General features: G+C 36.7%; 1 protein-coding gene across 14 annotated transcripts in view; it reads left to right on the forward strand.

Annotated features, from left to right (window-relative positions):
• DNM3 (dynamin 3) overlaps positions 1-20,355 on the forward strand; it is a 607,865-nt gene that overhangs the window by 370,791 nt on the left and 216,719 nt on the right. The window contains exon 15 of one of the 14 annotated variants that reach the window (XM_063627340.1): positions 11,044-11,564. The exons of the other annotated variants lie outside the window; for them this stretch is intronic. Coding sequence (XP_063483410.1) covers positions 11,044-11,049 — 6 coding nt within the window. The 3' untranslated portion in view covers positions 11,050-11,564. Of the gene's footprint in view, positions 1-11,043; positions 11,565-20,355 lie in introns of those variants that run through there. 14 annotated transcript variants of the gene reach the window in all.

The following is a 20,355-nucleotide window of genomic DNA, read 5'->3' on the forward strand; positions in this document are numbered from 1 at the left end:
TCCTGTGTCCATGAGTTCTCATTGTTCAATTCCCACCTATGAGTGAGAACATGCGGTGTTTGGTTTTTTTGTCCTTGCGATAGTTTACTGAGAATGATGGTTTCCAGTTTCATCCATGTCCCTACAAAGGACATGAACTCATCATTTTTTATGGCTGCATAGTATTCCATGGTGTATATGTGCCACATTTTCTTAATCCAGTCTATCGTTGTTGGACATTTGGGTTGGTTCCAAGTCTTTGCTATTGTGAATAGTGCCGCAATAAACATACGTGTGCCTGCGTCTTTATGGCAGCATGACTTATAGTCCTTTGGGTATATACCCAGTAATGGGATGGCTGGGTCAAATGGTATTTCTAGTTCTAGATCCCTGAGGAATTGCCACACTGACTCTTTTCTTCTTTATTAGTCTTGCTAGCAGTCTATCAATTTTGTTAATCTTTTCAAAAAACCAGCTCCTGGATTCACTGATTTCTTTGAAGAGTTTTTTGCATCTCTATCTCCTTCAGTTCTGCTCTGATCTTAGTTATTTCTTGCCTCCTGCTAGCTTTTGAATGTGTTTGCTCTTGCTTCTCTAGTTGTTTTAATTGTGACGTTAGGGTGTCAATTTTGGATGTCTCCTGCTTTCTCTTGTGGGCATTTAGTGCTATAAATTTCCCTCTACACACTGCTTTGAATGTGTCCCAGAGATTCTGGTATGTTGTATCTTTGTTCTCATTGGTTTCAAAGAACATCTTTATTTCTGCCTTCATTTCGTTATGTACCCAGTAGTCATCCAGGAGCTGGTTGTTCAGTTTCCATGTAGTTGGGCAGTTTTGAGTGAGTTTCTTAATCCTGAGTTCTAGTTTGATTGCACTGTGGTCTGAGAGACAGTTTGTTATAATTTCTGTTGTTTTACATTTGCTGAGGAGTGCTTTACTTCCAACTATGTGGTCAATTTTGGAATAGGTGTGATGTGGTGCTGAGAAGAATGTATATTCTGTTGATTTGGGGTGGAGAGTTCTGTAGATGTCTATTAGGTCTGCTTGGTGCAGAGCTGAGTTCAATTCCTGGATGTCCTTGTTAACTTTTTGTCTCGTTGATCTGTCTAATGTTGACAGTGGGGTGTTAAAGTCTCCCATTATTATTATGGGGGAGTCTAAGTCTCTTTCTAGGTCTCTAAGGACTTGCTTTATGAATCTGAGTGCTCTTGTATTGGGTGCATATATATTTAGGATAGTTAGCTCTTCTTGTTGAATTGATCCCTTTACCATTATGTAATGGCCTTCTTTGTCTCTTTTGATCTTTGTTGGTTTAAAGTCTGTTTTATCAGAGACTAGGATTACAACCCCTGCTTTTTTTTGTTTTCCATTTGCTTGGTAGATCTTTCTCCATCCCTTTATTTTGAGCCTATGTGTGTCTCTGCATGTGAGATGGGTCTCCTGAATACAGCACACTGATGGGTCTTGACTCTTTATCCAATTTGCCCATCTTTGTCTTTTAATTGGAGCCTTTAGCTCATTTACATTTAAGGTTAATATTGTTATGTGTGAATTTGATCCTGTCATTATGATGTTAGCTGGTTATTTTGCTCATTAGTTGATGCAGTTTATTCCTAGCCTTGATGGTCTTTACAATTTGGCATGTTTTTGCAGTGGCTGGTACCGGTTGTTCCTTTCCATGTTTAGTGCTTACTTCAGGAGGTCTGGTAAGGCAGGCCTGTTGGTGACAAAATCTCTCAGCATTTGTTTGTCTGTAAAGGATTTTATTTCTCCTTCACTTACGAAGCTTAGTTTGACTGGATAGGGAATCACATTTCAACATGAGATTTGGAGAGAAGAAACATCCAAACCATATCAATGATGTTGCATTTTTAATTTCAAATCAAATTATTCATTGCTGGTATGTAGGAAGGCAATTGACTTTTGTATATTAATCTTGAATCTTATAACCTTGCTTTAATTACTTGTTAGTTCTAAAAGACTTTGGGACAATTGTTCAGAATTTCTACATACACAATTATGTCACCTTGAAACAAAGACAGTTTTATTTTTCCTTTCTGATCTGTATATCTCTTATTTCCTTTTCTTGACTTATGGCATCAGCTCAAATTTCCAATATGATATTGAATAGGAGTTGTGAGAGGGGACATTCTTGCCCTGTTCCTCATCTTATGGTATAGCATCTAGTGTCTCACCATTAAGTATGATGTTAGCTCTATAGTTTTTTTGTAGATGTTCATTATCAAGTTGAAGAAGTTCCCTTCTATTCTTAGTTTGCTGAGAGTTTTTATCATGATGGTTGTTGTCAAATGCTTTCCTTCTACATCTGTCGATATGATCATATGTTGTTTTATTCTTTAATATGTTGATGTGAAGGATTAAATTAATTGATTTTCAAATGTTGAACCATCCTAGCATACCTGGAATAAGTCTCACTTGGTTACGATGTATAATTGTTTTTATGTATTTTTGGGTTTGATTTGGTAATATTTTATTGAGGATTTCTGCATCTATGTTACTGAGTGGATTTTTTTTTTAGTTTTCCTTTTTTGTAGTAACTTTATCTGTTTTCATTTAAACTTCTATTTTAGGTTTGGGGGAAAATATGAAGGTTTGTTACATAGGTAAACTCATGTCACAGGGGTTTGTTTACATATTATTTCATCACCCAGCTATTAAGCCCAGTACCCAATAGTTATCTTTTTTGCTCATCTTCCTCTTCCCACCCTCCACTCTCAAGTAGACCCCAATGTCTCTTGTTTCAGTCTTTGTGTTCATAAGTTATTATATTTAGCTCCCACTGATAAGTGAGAACATATGGTATTTGGTTTTCTGTTCTTGCATGAGTTTGCTAAGGATGATAGCCTCCAGCTCCATCCATGTTCCCTCAAAAGATGATCCCATTCTTTTTTATGGCTGCATAGTATTCCATGGTGTATATGTACCATATTTCGTTTAACCAATCATTTGTCATTGACAAGCCTATCGATTTATTCCGTGTCATGGCTATTGTGAATAGTGCTGCAATGAACATTTGAGTGCATGTGTCTTCATGGTAGAATGATTTGTATTCCTCTGGTTTTATACCCAGTAATGGGATTGCTAGGTCGAATGGTAGTTCTGCTTTTAGCTCTTTGAGGAATCACCATACTGCTTTCCACAATGGTTGAACTAATTTACATTCCCACCAACAGTGTATAAGCATTCCCTTTTCTTCACAACCTTGTCAGCATCTGTTATTTTTTGACTTTTTAATAATAGCCATGCTGACTGGCATGAGATGTTATCTCATTGTGATTTTGATTTGCATTTCTCTAGTCATCAGTGATACTGACCTTTTTTTCATATGTTTGTTGGCCAAATGTATGTCTTCTGTTGAGAAGTCTCTGTTTATGTCCTTTGTCCACTTTTAAATGGTGGTTGTTTGTTTTTCTTTTGTAAATTTGTTAAAATTCCTTGTAGATGTTGGATATTAGACCTTTGTCAGATGCATAGTTTGCAAATATTTTCTCCCATTCTGTAGGTTGTCCATTTATTCTGTTGATGTTTTCTTTTGCTATGCAGAAGCTCTTAAGTTTAATTAGATCCCACTTGTCAATTTTTGCTTTTGATGTGATTGCTTTTGGTGTCTTAGTTGTAAAATCTTTGCCTTTTCCTATGTCCAGGATAGCATTGCCTAGGTTGTATTCTAGGGTTTTTATTGTTTTGGGTTTTACATTTAAATCTTTAATCCACCTTGAGTTGATTTTTGTATATGGTGTTAGGAAGGGGTCCAGCTTCAGTCTTCTGCATATGGCTAGCCAGTTATCCCAGCACCATTTATTGAATAGGGAGTCTTCCCCCCATTGCTTCTGTTTTTCAGCTTTGTCGAAGATCAGATTGTTATAGATGTGTAGCCTTATTTCCTGGCTTTCTATTCTGTTCCATTGGTCTATGTGCCTGTTTTTGTATCAGTACCATGCTGTTTTGGTTACTGTAGCCTTGTAATATAGTTTGAAGTTGGGTAACATGATGCCTTCAGCTTTGTTCTTTTTGCTTAGGATTGCCTTGGCTATTCAGGGTCTTTTCTGGTTCCATTTGAATTTTAAAATAGTTTTTCTAGTTCTGTGAAGAATGTCATTGGTAGTTTGATAGGAATAGCATTGAATCTGTAAATTGCTTTGTGCAGTATAACCATTTTAATGATATCGATTCTTCCTGTCCATGAGCATGGGATGTTTTTTCCATTTGTTTGTGTCTTCTCTGATTTTTTGAGCAGTGTTTTGTAAACCTCATTATAGATATCTTTCACCTCCCTGATTATCTGTATTCCTAGGTATTTTATTCTTTTTGTGGCACTTGTGAATGGGATTGCCCTTCTGATTTGACTCTTGTTTTGGCTGTTGCTGAGGTATAGAAATGCTAGTGATTTTTGTACATTGATTTTGTATCCTGCACATTCGCTGAAGTTATTTCTCAGCTGGAGGTGCTTTTGGGCTGAGACTCTGTGGTTTTCTAGATATAGAATAATGTTGTCTGCAAACAGAGATAGTTTGATTTCCCCTCATTGTATTTGGATGTGCTTTTTTCTTTCTCCTGCCTGATTGCTCTGGCTAGGACTTCTAATACTATGTTGAGTATTGGAGAGGGCATCCTTGTCCTGTGCCAGTTTTCAAGGGGAATGCTTCCAGCTTTTTCCCATTCAGTAAAATGTTGGCTGTGGGTTTGTCACAGATGGCTCTTATTGTTTTGAGGTATGTCCTTCAATGCCTAGTTTATTGAGAGTTTTTAACATGAAGGGGTGTTGAATTTTATGTAAAACCCTTTCTGCATCTATTGAAGTAATCATGTGGTTTTTGTCTAGTTTTGTTTATGTTATGAATCACATTTAGCAAATAAAAACAAATCTGCTTATATTGAACCTACCTTGCTTCCCGAGGATGAAGCCTACTTGATCATGGTAGATTAGCTTTTTGATGTGCTGCTGGATTCAGTTTGCAAGTATTTTGTTTGAATTATTGCACAGATGTTCATCAAGGATATTGACCTGAAGTTTTCTTTTTTTGTTGTGCCTCTGACAGGTTTTGGTATCAAGATGATGCTGGCCTCATAGATTAAGCTGGGGAGAAGTCTCTCTCAATTTTTTGGAATGGTATCTGTAGGAATGGTACCAGTTTTTCTTTGTACATCTCATAGAATTTGACGGTGAATCCATCAGGTCCTGGGCTTTTTTTGGTTGGTAGGCTATTTATTACTGATTCAATTTTGTAGCTTGCTGTTGGTCTGTTCAGAGAATCGATTTCTTCCTGACTGAGTATTGGAGGATGTATGTGTCCAGGAATTTATCTATTTCCTCTAGGTTTCCTAGTTTTTGTGCATAGAGGTGTTAGTATTAGTTTCTGATGGTTGTTTTGATTTCTATGGCTTCAGTAGTAACATTCCCTTCAGCATTTCTAATTGTGTTTATTTGGATCTTCTCTCTTTTCTTCTCTATTGATCTAGTTAGAGGCCTGTCTTATTAATTTTTTCAAAAAATCAACTCCTGGATTCATTGTTCTTTTGAATGGTCTTTTGTGTCTCAATTGCCTTCAGTTAAGCTTTGATCTTTGTTATTTCTCATCTTCTGCTAGCTTTGGGGTTGATTTGTTCTTGCTTCTCTAATTATTTCAGTTGTAAATTCAGGTTGTTAATTTGAGATCATTCCAACTTTTTGATGTAGGCATTTAGTCCTATGAATTTGCCTCTTTACACAGCCTTAGCTGTGTCCCAGAGATTCTGGTGTGTTGTATCTGTGTTCTCATTATTTTCGAAGAACTTCTTGATTTCTGCCTTAGTGTTATTATTTACCCAAAAGTCATTCAGGAGTATGTTGTTTAATTTCCATGTAGTTGCATGGTTTTTGAGTGATTTTCCATAGTCAACTTCTATTTTTATTGTAGTGTGGTTCAAGGCCGTGTTTAGTATTATTTCATTTCTTTTTCATTTGTAGAGGATTATTTTATGTCCAATTATATGGTCTATTTTAGAGTACATGCCATGTAGCAAGGAGAAGAATGTATATTCTGTTGATTCTGGTTGGAGAATTCTGTAAGGGTCTATCAGATCCATTTTGTCCATGTTGAGTTTAGGTTCTGAATATCTTTGTTAATTTTCTACCTTGATGATCTGTCTAATACTGTCATGGGAGTATTGAAGTCTCTTACTGTTATCATGTGGGAGTCTATGTCTCTTTGTAAGTCTCTAAGAACTTCCTTTATGAATCTGGGTGCTCCTGTGTTGGGTGCATATATGTTTAGGATAGTCTTCTTGTTGAATTGAATCCTTCACCATTATGTAATGCCCTTCTTTGTCTTTTTTGATATTTGTTGGTTTGAAATCTGTTTTGTCTGAAATTAGGATTGCAATCCCTGCTTTTGCCTGTTTTCCATTTGTTTGGTAGATTTTCCTCTATCCCTTTATTTTGAGCCTGTGATTGTCATTACATGTGAGATAGCATGTAATGACAAGACAGCATACCATTAGTTCTTGCTTTTTTATCCACCTTGCCACTCTGTGCCTTGTTAAGTTGGGTATTTGGCCCATTTACATTCCAGGTTAGTATTGATATGTGTGGATTTGATCCTATCATTGTGCTGTTAGCTGGTTATTACGTAGGCTTGTTTGTGTGGTTGCTTTACAGTGACACTGGTCCATGTGTTTAAGTGTGTTTTTGTATTAGCTGGTAGCAGTCTTTCCTTTCTATATTTCATGTTCCTGTCAAGATCTCTTGTAAGGCAGATCTGGTGGTAATGAATTCCCTCAACATTTTCTTTCCTGAAAATTATCTTGTTTCTCCTTCACTTATGAAGCTTAGTTTGGCTGGATATGAAATTCTTGGTTGAAGATTTTTTTCTTTAAGAATGTTGAATATAGGCCCCCAATCTCTTCTGGCTTATAGGGTTTCAGCTGGGAGGTTCACTGTTATCCTGACGATGTTTTCTTTGTAGGTGACCTGCCCTTTCGTCTAGTTGCCTTTAAAGTTCTTTCTTTCATTTTGACCTTGGAAAATCTGACCGTTATGGCCTTAGGATGATCTTCTTGCATAGAATCTTGCAGGAGTTCTCTGTATTTCCTGAATTTGACTGTTGGCCTCTCTAGCAAGGTTGGAGAAGTTTTTATGGACAATATCCTGAAATATGTTTTCCAAGTTATTTGCTATCTCCTCTTCCCTTTCAGGGATGCCAGTGATTTGTAGATTTGGCCTCTTTACATAAACCTATATTGCTTGGAGGTTTTGTTCATCCCTTTTTATTCTCTTTAATTTATTTTTGTCTGATTGTCTTATTTCAGAGAACCATTCTTCAAGTTCTGAGATTCTTTTCTCAGCTTGGTTTATTCTGCGGTTAATACTTGTGATTGCGTTCTTGTATTGTGTTACTCAGTTCTGTCAGACTCATTAGGTTCTTTTTATACTGGCTATTTTGTCCTTCAGCTCCTTTTTGCCTTATTGTGATTCTTATTTTCTTGGATCGGGTTTTGTCATCCTCCAGAATCTTGATGATCTCTGTTCCTGTCCATATTCTGAATTTTATTTCTGTCATTACAGCCAGTTCAGCCCGGCCATTTGGAGGACATATGGCACTCTGGCCATTTTAGTTACCACAAAGTTCTTGTGTTGGTTCTTTCCCATCTCTGTGTGTGGGTGTTCCTTTTAATGGCAGTATAGGTTGAGTACAGTCAATAGACTTCTTTTTTGGATGCTTTCACCAGGCTGAGGCTTTGTGCAAGGTCTTTATTTGAAGCTTCCTTTTTGTCTCTGGTTTAAGAGGATGATATGTCAGTGAGGTATTTTTGGTATTGAAGCTTTAGGGTGTGATCCAGCAGGTGGCACTTAGGCTTATTGGTCAGTTGGTAGACTCTTGCTCAGTCATGTGGCTCCCCTATGTTTCCTCACAGTTGCAGCCATGTTCTCTCTCAATGCTCTGAAAGTGTGGGATCCTCTGCCCCTTGAGTGCTGGCTGTAGATCATGACTTGGTACTCCTTGGCTGCCCACTGCAGCTCTGGGGTGATCTGTGTTTATCTTTCCTCCCCAACTTGGAAACAACAGAGGAAGGGAAGTTAGTAGTGGTCATGGTCTAGGGTTGTTTGCTTGACTCCTGGGGCCTTCACCCCAGAGAGATGCAGGTCAACAATTTCTCAGTGCAATCAGCCCAGAATAGAGGGTCTGTGCTATGGGCCCAAGCCAGGAGTTCCCTGTGTGGTGATGAGCAGTGTGGGATGTGTGGGGCCCACAGGAGATGGATTGGCCTCCTCTCCTTGGGTTGACTACAGCTTGTTGTAGTGTGAATAAGGCACTTAGGGTTTTTACTCCTTAATTAGTGGAAGGGTAGCAAGGGCAGTTCCACTGCAGAGGCAATGGCAGAGAGGCTTTCAGTTGCCCCTGGGGGCCTGGTCCAAGGAATTTCCGAATTGCTACTGGCTCGATAGCTCTGGCAGGGGTTGGCTGGAGGCCCAGGCCTGGAGGACCTGTCTAGTGAGGAGATATGGGAACGGACACCCATGTAACAGTCTGTCTACTTTTCTGTATGGCTGCTGTGGTATGCTTTGGGTCCACTCAAATTTCTAGTTGCCTCGGATTTTCCAGTACCTGGAGGTATCACCAGTGAAGGTGCTTCCCTGCAAGGGGGAGGTTCCCCTGGCTCCGTGTTGCTCCCGGATGGGCCATTGTCCTGTCTTGCTTTTCTTTATTCTCTGTGGATCAAGTTATTTTCTTGCTTAGCCCCAATGTGAGTACCTGGATGTTTCAGTTGAAGATGTTGTATTTACTTGCCCCGTTCATTCCTCTCCATGAGAGCTATGCACACTAACTACTTCTAGTAAGCCATCTTGCTTTATCTGGTTTTGATTTTAGAGTAATGCTAGCCTCATACGATGAGTTAGGAAGTGTTCCTTCTGCTTTTATTTAAAAGAGTTTGTAAAGAATTGGTATAATTTCTTCTCTAAATGTTTGGTACAATTCATCTGTGAAACCATCTAGGCCTGGTGCTTTATTTTTTGAAGGTTATTAGTTATTGAATCAATTTATTTAATACATCTAGGCCTATTGAGATTATCTATTTCTGTTTGTGTGAGTTTTACTAGATTATGTCTTTCAAGGAATTGGTTAATCACTCTTTCAAATATCCTACTTATTACCCATATATACTTTTGATATATTTCACACTTCATTACTGTATATATGTATTTTCTTTTACTAAATTGTGGGGTTCTTGAAGGTACAAACCATGTTTTTAAATTTTGCATCCTTAAGACTTAGCACAGTAACTGGACATTTCAACCAATGTTGACTGAAATGAACTGAATTTCTCCAGATTGTCAACTGGGCATGAGAACTATGTCTGAGAACACCACAGATATAAGAAGAACATAAGACTATTATTTATATTATATATTTTACATTTTATAAAGGTTTAATCTACCAAGTTCTTTTAACTGGTTTGTTTCTGTGTAGCATTTTAATGTTGAACTGTAGACAATTTACTGCTTGAGAAAAGGTTGACTGAGAGTGAATCAGGGATATCTGAAGTTAAAGAGTTTAATTCAAAGTGATGATGTTTATCATTGAAGGAAGTATTACTAGAATTATAAAAATGTGATTCACCCTTTTCTAAATTTCTAGAAATTATCTGTTGCGTAAAACAGAACACACCTGAATAGACACAATAACCATATAACTGGGGCTCTACTGGGGCTAACTGATCATTAAAAATTACAAAACAGGAAGTTAGACTTGTAATTTAAACTTCTGCTTAGTCTTTGGCTGTAATTAAATATTATGTTCAGGACAAAGAATGAGCTGGAGGGTCTCTTCAATCTCTGCTGTGATCTGCTAACTGCTATTGTTTAATTGAGGTACCTTGTGTTCCCCAAAGGCTGAGCCACAAGCTGCTCTTTCCAGACGCTGTGTTTAGATTCCTTGTGAGCCCTCAAGTGCTGCATCCGCTGAGAATCAGTGTTGCATTTCATTGATGTGTTCAGCCTCTTTTGGTCAGATAAACCAAAGCATAAACATTGTGCTGACAAACCCAGGTCGCAGAGTGGTTTTTGGTCGCTGAACTGCCCAAGCAGATTATTAAAGGAACAACATTTTGGCAGCAACAGCAAGTTGTTTTTATGATATCTGATCCCAGACATTTTGCATATCTTTAACACGATATGAATCTATTTCTGAGGTTTGTAATGATTATGGTAAACAACCAGATTTCCTTGTGAAGTAGACTCATGTTATTTCTCGTAGAATTTATCACAATTATTTATCTGTATTTCTTCCCTGTAGTCTGTGAAGTTAGCTTTTGTATAATAGGGTGTGTGTATTTATTTACAAGAAAATTACTCTATGTTAAAATAATGTTTAGCCTGTTTTCTTCTTATTGTTAAATAGTGTGTTCTATATGGGTTGGTACCAGACTAAAATGTGTATAATCCCTCAGTAAAGAGGGTAAATGTTATAATGTATAAATTTTGATGTAAGTTTGATGGTTAAATTGGTTATTTATGTTGTGTATAAGGTTTGCAAAGCTACTTAACCAGCTTGATTCTTGATTTCCATCACTATAAAATGGATAAAACTGTATGCCACATTTTTAAAGGTGAAAAGATTATTTATATTTTTATGTAAAATGGCTGGTACCAAGGGTGTCATTGCTATTAAACATATATTTCTGCAGGCAGAGGTTTTTACTGCCATGAAAAACATTTTCTTAGCAGCATGCAACATCTCCCAGTGCTATGGCATATTTTGACAGAGACCACATGTGCTACTTTTCTTCTGTATAACTAAGCCATGTCGAGGAAACGTCACAATATAATGGCCTTTGTGAACTTATTTTGAAAGTTAAAACTGGCATATTTTTGGTATGTTTTATTGTTTTTAGCGATATTGTCTTCTAGAACCTTAACTATTTTGCATAAACTGATATAAGCAGAGCATTATTTGTTCTCAAAAAATACACCTAATTTTGTTAATATAAGACTAAGAGGACTAATGCAGTGTTCCTAAAATAGCAGTGTGGAGACCTAACAGCAATTATTTTTGTATTTCCAGACTTGAATTATTTCCACTTCCATAGGATAAAATTTCTGTTCCCCTCTTGAGCACCACTACTTGAACAACTTGCAGGCCTCTGAAACTCAGCCCACTCAAAACTCACCAAAACTAAATTGATTTATTTTTTGCCTTTGCCTCCATGCCCTGCAAACCTATTGCTCTTCTGCATGTTCTATCTTTGTTAATGGCCTCAGCAGCCACACGTTTCTCCCAAACTACATGTCCTCAGAGTCCCTGTGGGTGTATCTTTCTCCTTCTAAAAAAGCAGTATATTAAACTTGCCTTCAAATCCTGATGGTCTTTTCTTTCTCAAATATGGTCCCTCCTCTCAATCTTCTGGCTCAGGCCACATGCTTACCATAATGTCTCTGGGCCATTACAGCAGCATCCTGAATGTTCTACCCTCCACACCACATTGTGATTATAAAAACACAGATGTGATCATGTCACTTCCCTGGGCAAAACATCTGCTGCCTCTTGATTGTCCACTACATAGGACAGTGGTTTACAAGTTACAGGTTGCAGGCTTGTAATGAGTAGTGGATTCAAATTAGTGAATTACATTCAGCTATTAAAATATAATGGAAAAGAAAATAGTAGAGCGTATCACATTTGGTAAAGACATTGTTCTGTGAAACTCTGTTCTAGTTGTATTTTTCTATATAAACGTGCATGTGTTTTGGTACTGTTTCATGATGTAAAATATACTTCTGATCATGGGTAATAATCTTGAAAGTTTGAAAACCATCAGAATAGAGGGTAAATTCAAACTTTTTATCAGGGCATAGCGTTTCTTTTATAATCTTCCCAGGTTACCTTTCTACTATCGTCTCCAGCCACCTCCTTGGAGAAACCTATTCCTATTTCCACTTCAAGAACCCACTATATTTCCCTGGCATGAACTTTGCCTTTATTCAAGCTAGCTCGTCTAAGTGGACTACCAGTTCTTACACTTTTTGGTCCCAGGATCTGTTTAAACTCTTAAAAATATTGAATACCCCTTAGGAGCTTTGTTTAAGTGGACTATAAACTACATTTATCAACATGAAACATACCAGAAATTAAAATGGAGAATTTTAAGAAACATGTATTAATATTAAAAATAATAATGAATCCCTTATGTTATCCTAAGTGATACATTTTTGTGAAAAAAAATCTGTATTTTCCAAAACAAAACAAAATTAGAAGAGTGACATTGCTTTATATTTTTGCACATCTCTTTAATGTCTGAATTAACAGAAGACAGATTTACATATCTGCTTCTGTGTTCACTCTATTGCTATGTGTTGTTTTGGTTGAATGATATGAAGAAAATTCAGCCTCTAATAAATATATAGTTGGGAAAGGAATGAGTATTTTGATAACCTTTTCAGATTATTTTGTACATATTCTTCTTTAATACTACACCAAAACTCAACAAGCGATAGTTCCTTAAACGTTAGTTGCAATGAGTCTGATACCCTACCAACTAACTTTCTATAGTACATGATATTAAAATCTATCGATAAGTCTCCTTTGCACCTTGAATGGATCTTTTACCCATGCATGAATTTGCAGTATCATGCGTTGGTCATTTGAAGCATACTGGTTCCCTGAATAATATGTAAATCTTCTAAAAATTTTCACTTATTTCATTATACATCAAAAAATTACATTAGTTTATATCACCACTGATTGCATCAAATAAGTCTTTAAATATTGGGAAGCTTTCAAGCTTACTGTGGCAGATACAAGTTTTGCAAAATTCTAATTTTTACTTACAGGCTGTAATTTTAGGATTGGAATCCAATACTGTCAGCTGTTTTCCTTGACATGTTATACAACTGAATTAAGGTTTCATGGGACAGTAACCACAGCTTGTGATACATTTGAATTACTGTAGTTTGTCAGTGATTCTTTCATGTAAATATAGTGTTTTTTTTTTAAAAAAGCACAACTCAATCACACAAATGTTTTTCCTTGGAACAAGCATTGAACTACAGGAAGTAGAAGAAATGTTTTATGTCTACTTCCTCTTTTCTTTGCACAGAATATTAAAAAGTCACATATTGAAAGGTCAAGATTGTTAAAAATTAATAATTTTTACTGTTTTATCAAGGATTTGCCTAAATAATACTGCTTTTTTTTTTCTTTTACTGCAAGTACCTGGCAATGAAGAACACCACTACAGGTACAATTTGGTGCCACTGCTGTCTTGACTTGTGCTAAGGCACCAGCAGTTTTACCCACCTTTTCTTCTGTACCATCGGTGCAAATGTCAACATAGTGAAAAAGGCAAATAAGAAGTTAATATTATTATAAGATAGTCTTCCTATGGGCCTTTTATCTGGGTACCCTAAAAAGATCTTGCTGACACCCAGGAGCTGTTGTTTATACTTTGAGAACTGCTGACCTGAAGTATCTTCCCTAAACCTATTTCGTACTTGGAAAATTTGTATTCAGACCTAAAGATCAGGCTCAAATGTTATATACTTTGTGAAGCTTACTGAAGCTCCCCAGATTAATTTGTCGCCACTCCTCTGAGTTTCTGTATATTGTAGTCCCTATCACATTTCTCTTTGTCCATGAGGTGCTCCTGTTATGGACTGAGCTTTATTTCTCTACCACCCACAAGTGCCTGGTAGATGCTCAGGATTTCTTAAGGAGCAGAAGCCTGTACCCACTCATTACACATTCTGGCTTTTGTTGTTCTCCCCCAAGTCTAGCATGGGGTCAGAAGGAGAATAATTACTGCCTGAGGCAAGTAATTTTCTGAGGCAAGCAGGGACATTTCACCAACATGTCCTTAGTGCTACTTCCACAGGTATCAGAAAACACTGACATGATGCCTAGGGTTCCAGTGTTATATTGACATTGTGACACTAATGCAGATAGCACCAAAAAAGCTTCTGTTCAATAAGTGTGTGAATAATTCCCCTGTATTCTTTAGTCCAAACCTTGATACAGGTCAAAGGGTTATTTTAGGTAACTCCACCCTAACTGAAGATGCCCTTGGATCTCCTATTTCTCATATAATTTTTGTGGGAACTTAACTGAATATTTTTTAAAGTTTTATTTCTTATTTTTACTCTAGAAACATTTGTTTAGCATTTACCATGTGTCAGGTGCTGAGCATTCAAAGGTAGGCAGGACATGAACTCTGCTTTCAAGGCAGAGTAACAGGGAGAGCAACAGGAGAAAGGTATTGAATTTGGTTCTCAGATTTATACTGCTTTTATTTTCTGTATTTTGAAATTTGGAATTTAAGTGAGTTTTCTTGTTTCTTTGTTTTTATGTGTATGCTTTATTAATGAATGCTTAGATTGTAAAGGTTGTTGTAGATATTTCAGTTGTAAATGTCCTTCTTATCCTGTGTTTAAAACAGTGTTGAGTTTGTTTTTGGAAATCTGAGTTTCAGAGTAAGGCTTCTAGAATTTAAAAAATCATCTTAACGTATTATTTACAAAAATATATCATAGTATCTCAGCATTGATTTTTCAACTTTATATTAGATTCAGGCTTTTCAGAGGATACAAAGAAAGTGTGTACTTAAACTTTAAGTATACTATTTCTTTTTTAAAAAACTGCCTTCCATTTTGAGTTATACAGTAACAACGCTAAGTTTGTATAGCTTTATGTAGAAAGTGAAAAAAAGATCCTTGCTTGTCCAAAGAGTTTACTATTTTTTGAATGAGACAGAACAAGCACAAAGATGTTTATATAAACCAAAGTGAGAATTTTGACTGATAGTATCTCAACTACAAATTGCAGTTTTTCCCCAAGATTTTGAAGAGAGGAGACCACAAGTAGTAGAAGACAGAAAACAGACACAGCAGAACTTTTGGCTTTGCTCTTTAAATGTAAAGATCTACTTCTAAAATCAGTCCTCATGTATTTTTATCTAGATCATGTTTTGCTGATGTGATGATTAATTTTATGCATCAACTTGGCTAGGCCACTATACCCAGAAATTTGGTCAAACACCAGTCTAAATGTCACTGTCAGGGTATTTTTTAGATTAGATTAGCATTTAAATTAATATATTTAGAGTAAAGCAGGTTTACCCTCCATAATGTAGGTAGGGTTTATCAGTCAGTTGAAGGCTAAGGCTGAGATCTCCGAGGAAAAGTGGATTTGCCTTCAGATTCAAGCTGCAGCATCAACTCTTTTCTGGATCTCCGGCTTTTCATCCTTTTGTGCAGATTTTGGACTTCCCAGACTCCATAACCATGAGAGCAAATTCATTAAAATAAACTATTTCTACATACCCTATTTGCTTTCTAGAAAGCTCCAATAAGGTACGGGAAGCTTGCCCATGTATTTGGTCTTACATTAGCCCAAGGAACAAGATGCTGCCTTCCTCTCCACGACTCCTTGACACTGCTAGGCTTAGGCTCTTGGAAAGTCATAATAATGTATCATTTTCAGATGACAATGCAGATTTCAAAGCACTTGCACATTTGTGCATGATAAACTATTTCTGTAGAAGTATTCAGAAAGAGTGAGGACTAGGGACCCATGGGGAAAATAAAATTTGTTGAAATACGTGGATCCAGGTAGAAAGGAAGCGACTGGTGGAAGAAGCAACAGAAGAGAGAAGGTTGGGAAAGCTCTGTCATGTGCTGAGTTGTGTGTGTCCCCCACCCCCAAATTCACATGGTGAAGCCCTAACCCTCAGTGCCAGAATGTTACCATATTTGGAGATAAGGTCTTTAAACAGGTGATTAAGTTAAAATGAGCTAATCACAGGGAACCCTAATTCAGTTTGACTGATATCCTTATAAGAAGAGTAATTTTGACATACAGTGAGACACCAAGGCCCCCCACACAGAGGAAAGACCCTGTGAGGGCACAGTAAGAAGGTAGTTATCTGCAAGCCAAGGGGAGAGGCCTCAGGAGAAATCAAACCTGCTGACACCTTGATCTTGGACTCCTAGCCTTCAGAATCATGAGAAAATCATTTTACATAGTTTAATCCACCCAGTCTGTGGTGTATTGTTATGGTAGCCCTAGCAAAAGAATACAGGCACCAAGGGTGAATATTGATCATTTTTCAACTTTACTTATACTAGACATGATTCTGGTTTATTAAACATTTCTGTTTACCCAGGAGCGAAGTAAGTGGTTCTCAAGAACTACCCTGGATAGGCTACACTGACTGGTCTCTGAGGCCAGGGTGATTATTGATATTTGCATTAAGCAAGGAGAAGACTCTTCCATATCTCCCAATGGTCCAACAGCAATGCACTTCTGTGTCTGACAGTGCTCCTACCTTGGTCCATGCTGATCCGCAACTGCAGCTCCAGAAATGTCTTGTAAGCACATATAACCAGTGAGCCATACATTACAGGGCACTTCAAACAGCCCAGTGATTTTTCAGTCTAATATTTCGCAAGCCATTTTTTTCCTCATCTGGAAAATGAAGTTACTGATATTTGGGTTTAAATAGCTAAGTAGATTTGTAAAATTTAAAAAATTAAAATAATTTTAAAGATTATTAATTATAAGACGATATAATACACCATCAAAATGCACTAGCAAGTGATTATTGTTTTGATGCTTTGCCATTTTAATAGTAATAATTACATAATAATAATATTGTAGCTAACAGTTAGTGTTTACTGTATGCCAAACACCGTTCTAACCTCATTACAGATGTTAAATTTGAAATATGTTGACATAGACTGTCTCATTTAATTCTTGTAACAAAGATGTGAGTTAGGTAAGGAAGGAATTATTCCCATTTTGCAGATGAGAAAGTTGAGACTTAGCAAAGTTCACTTTTTTAAATCAAGGTTACCCTTCTAGTAAATGGCAGAGTTTGAAGCATAATTTAAGTCTTCAGATTCCTAAGTTAGTGCTTTTTGCAAACAATTCTCTTATAAATGACATCAAATATATAGGTAATTAAGAGTAAGAGAGCATGCCTTTTTTTTTTTTTTTTTTTTTTTTTGCCTGTTTGCGTTCTAAACAAAGAAATGTGAGACTCAATAAGGTGAGAAAAATGACATTTGCCCCCCTAAAGGATCACTAACATTTAGCCCTTGCAGGAAGAACTGAGGTTGAAGAATGGATTCCAAGAAGCACAATGTTTCTTACACCAGGAGCTGTATGGATTGAAGATCAGAAGGAAGCTGAGCTGGAACTTAAGATGCCTAAAGAGCAAGAAGGGAATATTAAGCCAGTACAAGAATAATAAAGAAAGTATAAAGTTACATCTGAACAGATCAAAAAGCCTATAAAGGGAACGAAGATTTAATGTGAAACAAAACACTAAGAAAACTTTCTCTTTCAGTTTTTTATTTGTAAGATGAATTCAATTTATAGAAGGCAAAATGTGTTCAAAAAGAAAAGTTGTACCTTTGAGAGACAGAAGAAAGCAGATAACATATGTCTGTGGAAAATCTGAGGCTTCAACATACATCAGCATGTCCTTTAAGGTATAAATTATATTGGTTTCTATACTCAGATTTCATTCCTAGTGATAGCAAAAGCCAGTGTAAGGGAAGAGTTTAGAGATAAACATGATAGAGAAGGAAATAAAGGGCATTTTTTACATCCAGCGATTTCAGCCATCCTTCCCTCCCTCAAAACAAAACTTCTGACAAATTTAAGAAATTTAAGATTGCTATTGCAGCCAAAGGGCAGTTGAGTAAACAGAAATATATCTTAAGTTTGTTTTCAAAAGTTAAAAAATATTATCATAATTCCTTTTGGTGATTTCAGTATCTCAGATAGGATAGAATCAACCCTATCTATAAAGAGATTTAGGAAGCAAAGTAGCATTATTGCTTAACAAATACCTTGACTAACTAATTAAGGCTTCAGAAAAAGAAGACAGAGAGGGAGATTTTTCTGATTATCATCACTCCGTAATTACTAGTATTTTCCATAACCTAGATAACTCAGCTGTCTAAGAAACAAAATCCAGCTGAAACTGAACCTTCTAAAGTTTTCCTTCTACAATTTTTTAAGGCCCAGAGCAGGATCCCTGTCATACTAAAGTCTCTCCTGGATGTCTGGAAAAAGTCTTATAGTCTGGGAGACATTCCAAAATATGTGCAGTGACCATTGCCACAGGCGTGAACTTCTTAATGCATTTTGCAGAAATCTCCTCCACAATGAAATTGATTACTGTCTGAAAGGATTTTTTTCCCCTTTTCAAAATAGCAAGCAGCTAGAATATGCTTTTCTTATGTTTTATTACATCCTTAAGTATCTCATGTGGACTGAATGTGACTGGAGAAAGTTACCAGTCTGAATCTGATATACAATGTCTAGTTTAAAAAGATTTTTTTACATTGATGGGTTAGATGAACAGCAAAAGGAAAAACTCTGGATGTTTGAAGACTACACATACAAAATTGTACACTGATTACTAAAACTTGAGTTTGTGCACAGTTTTCCTGCCGCAGAAACTGAAATAAGATCAGAGAATAAATGTGAAGAAATGGATTTTCAAGGAACAGGTGGAAATTGAAAAGAAAATGGAACCTGGAGTTTTGTGAGTGTGTCTGTCTGCCTTATGAGAATGACATTTATGAGGATGAAGGAGGGTTGGTGGGTTTGTTGTAATGCTTTTACATAATCAAGATCAAATTGTTGAAGTTCTTTAATGCTATCTATTTGTTGTATTTAGCAAAGGAATGAATTTGTAGCTAATAGGCAGTAATTTGGTTTTTATTCACCTAATAGAAATATTGTAGCAGAGCTGTCACCAGGCTTGTTGTAATGTCAAACAAAAAGTCTGATAAATCAGAAAAAAAGGATATACAGGGAATATATTGCAATTGCAATCATAGCAAAGAAAGAACAGAAAGGACGTCGATTATGAGATTTCTAATTCTTGATTTCGTAGCAGTTTCCATATTCTTGCTAGAAGCTGGAAAGTTACTTAGTCCCTGGTATCAATCACACCTCAGCTAGACACTGAGGCTAGTCACTGCTGCTGGAAGATTTCTTCCTGACAATGATTCATATAAGCCAATTGTCAGGAGTTTTGAAGTTCTGAAATAGAAGTTGATGTATGTTTTTTACTGTTGTGCAGTCACTGAACATATTTCATATGACGGAAAATAGCTTTGCAGAAAAATTAACCTATTCTTTATCTTTAAACAAAGTTGCCTTCAAAAATTATCAACTCATTCACAAGCATTACATTTTCTGAGCTTTTCACATTTCATATATATATATATATATATATATATATATATATATATATGGCAAAATTCTTAATCTTATGGTGCACAGTCACCACAGGAGAAGGTGTGATATGTCATTTAAAAAGCCCAAACCTTTCACTTTGTATTGTCACAAGGAACTAAAAACAAGGCAAATAAGTGTTTCAACTTATGGTCTTAGAAATTATTTCTTAAATATCACAAACTGATTTGGGTATATCACAAGGAAAGATCAGATAATTCTAATCCATGCTGAACATGTGATTTTGAAACAGAAACAGTAAAGATGAAAGGTGAAAGCTCCCATAGTAGGACCAGTACTGGGAGGGAGAGAGAGTGCTTCTTGACTGATGTACTCTCGCCTTACCTGAGTCTTTTGGTGTGAAATCATGGTCTTTTAGCACCGGAACAAACCTTAGACATCGTCGTGTAGTCAAACATCTTTTTTTTTGTAGCTGAAGGAAACTAAGGACTGGAAAGGTGAACTAAGTTGTCCAGGCCAAAGAGCTACTTGGAGGAAGAAAATCTGAATCTCAATAAGTAGGTTTGCAAACTTCTAAGTCCAGTGTTCTTTCTTCTCTTTCCACACACTGTTTTTTCCACTGAACTCTTGCTCTGAACAACAGGAGAGCAGCAGCAGTAATAACTCCAGCACCATCAGGGCTGGGCCACGGTCGATTTTTAGAGGAGGCCCCTTGCACGCACACCAAGTTTGCTTCTGGCCAATAGACCTAGAAATTACAGGCTGATCTTGCTTTAGTCTATACGTGCTTCAGAAATGACTTCTTTGCAGAAACTGTGTTGGCATGGTTAGTTAAAAAGCATTGTTAGAAGAGGGCACAAGGGGAGTGGCATTCTGGGTGCTGGTAATGTTCTGTTTCTTGATCTGGATACGGGTTACGTGGGAACATTCAGTTTGTGGAAATTATGTGATGTATATTTCTGGATATTTCAACAAAAAGTTAAAGCTCACAGAACAATTAAGAATCCATTGTTTAAAAAAAAAAAAAAAAGGCATATTGGTGGCCGGGCGTAGTGGCTCACACCTGTAATCCTAGCACTTTAGGAGGCCAAGGCAGGTGGATCATGAGATCAGGAGTTTGAATCAGACTGGCCAACATTGTGAAACCCCGTCTCTACTGAAAAAGCA

The sequence above is a fragment of the Symphalangus syndactylus genome, chromosome 12, assembly GCF_028878055.3.
Source record: "Symphalangus syndactylus isolate Jambi chromosome 12, NHGRI_mSymSyn1-v2.1_pri, whole genome shotgun sequence".
Lineage (NCBI taxonomy): Eukaryota > Metazoa > Chordata > Mammalia > Primates > Hylobatidae > Symphalangus > Symphalangus syndactylus.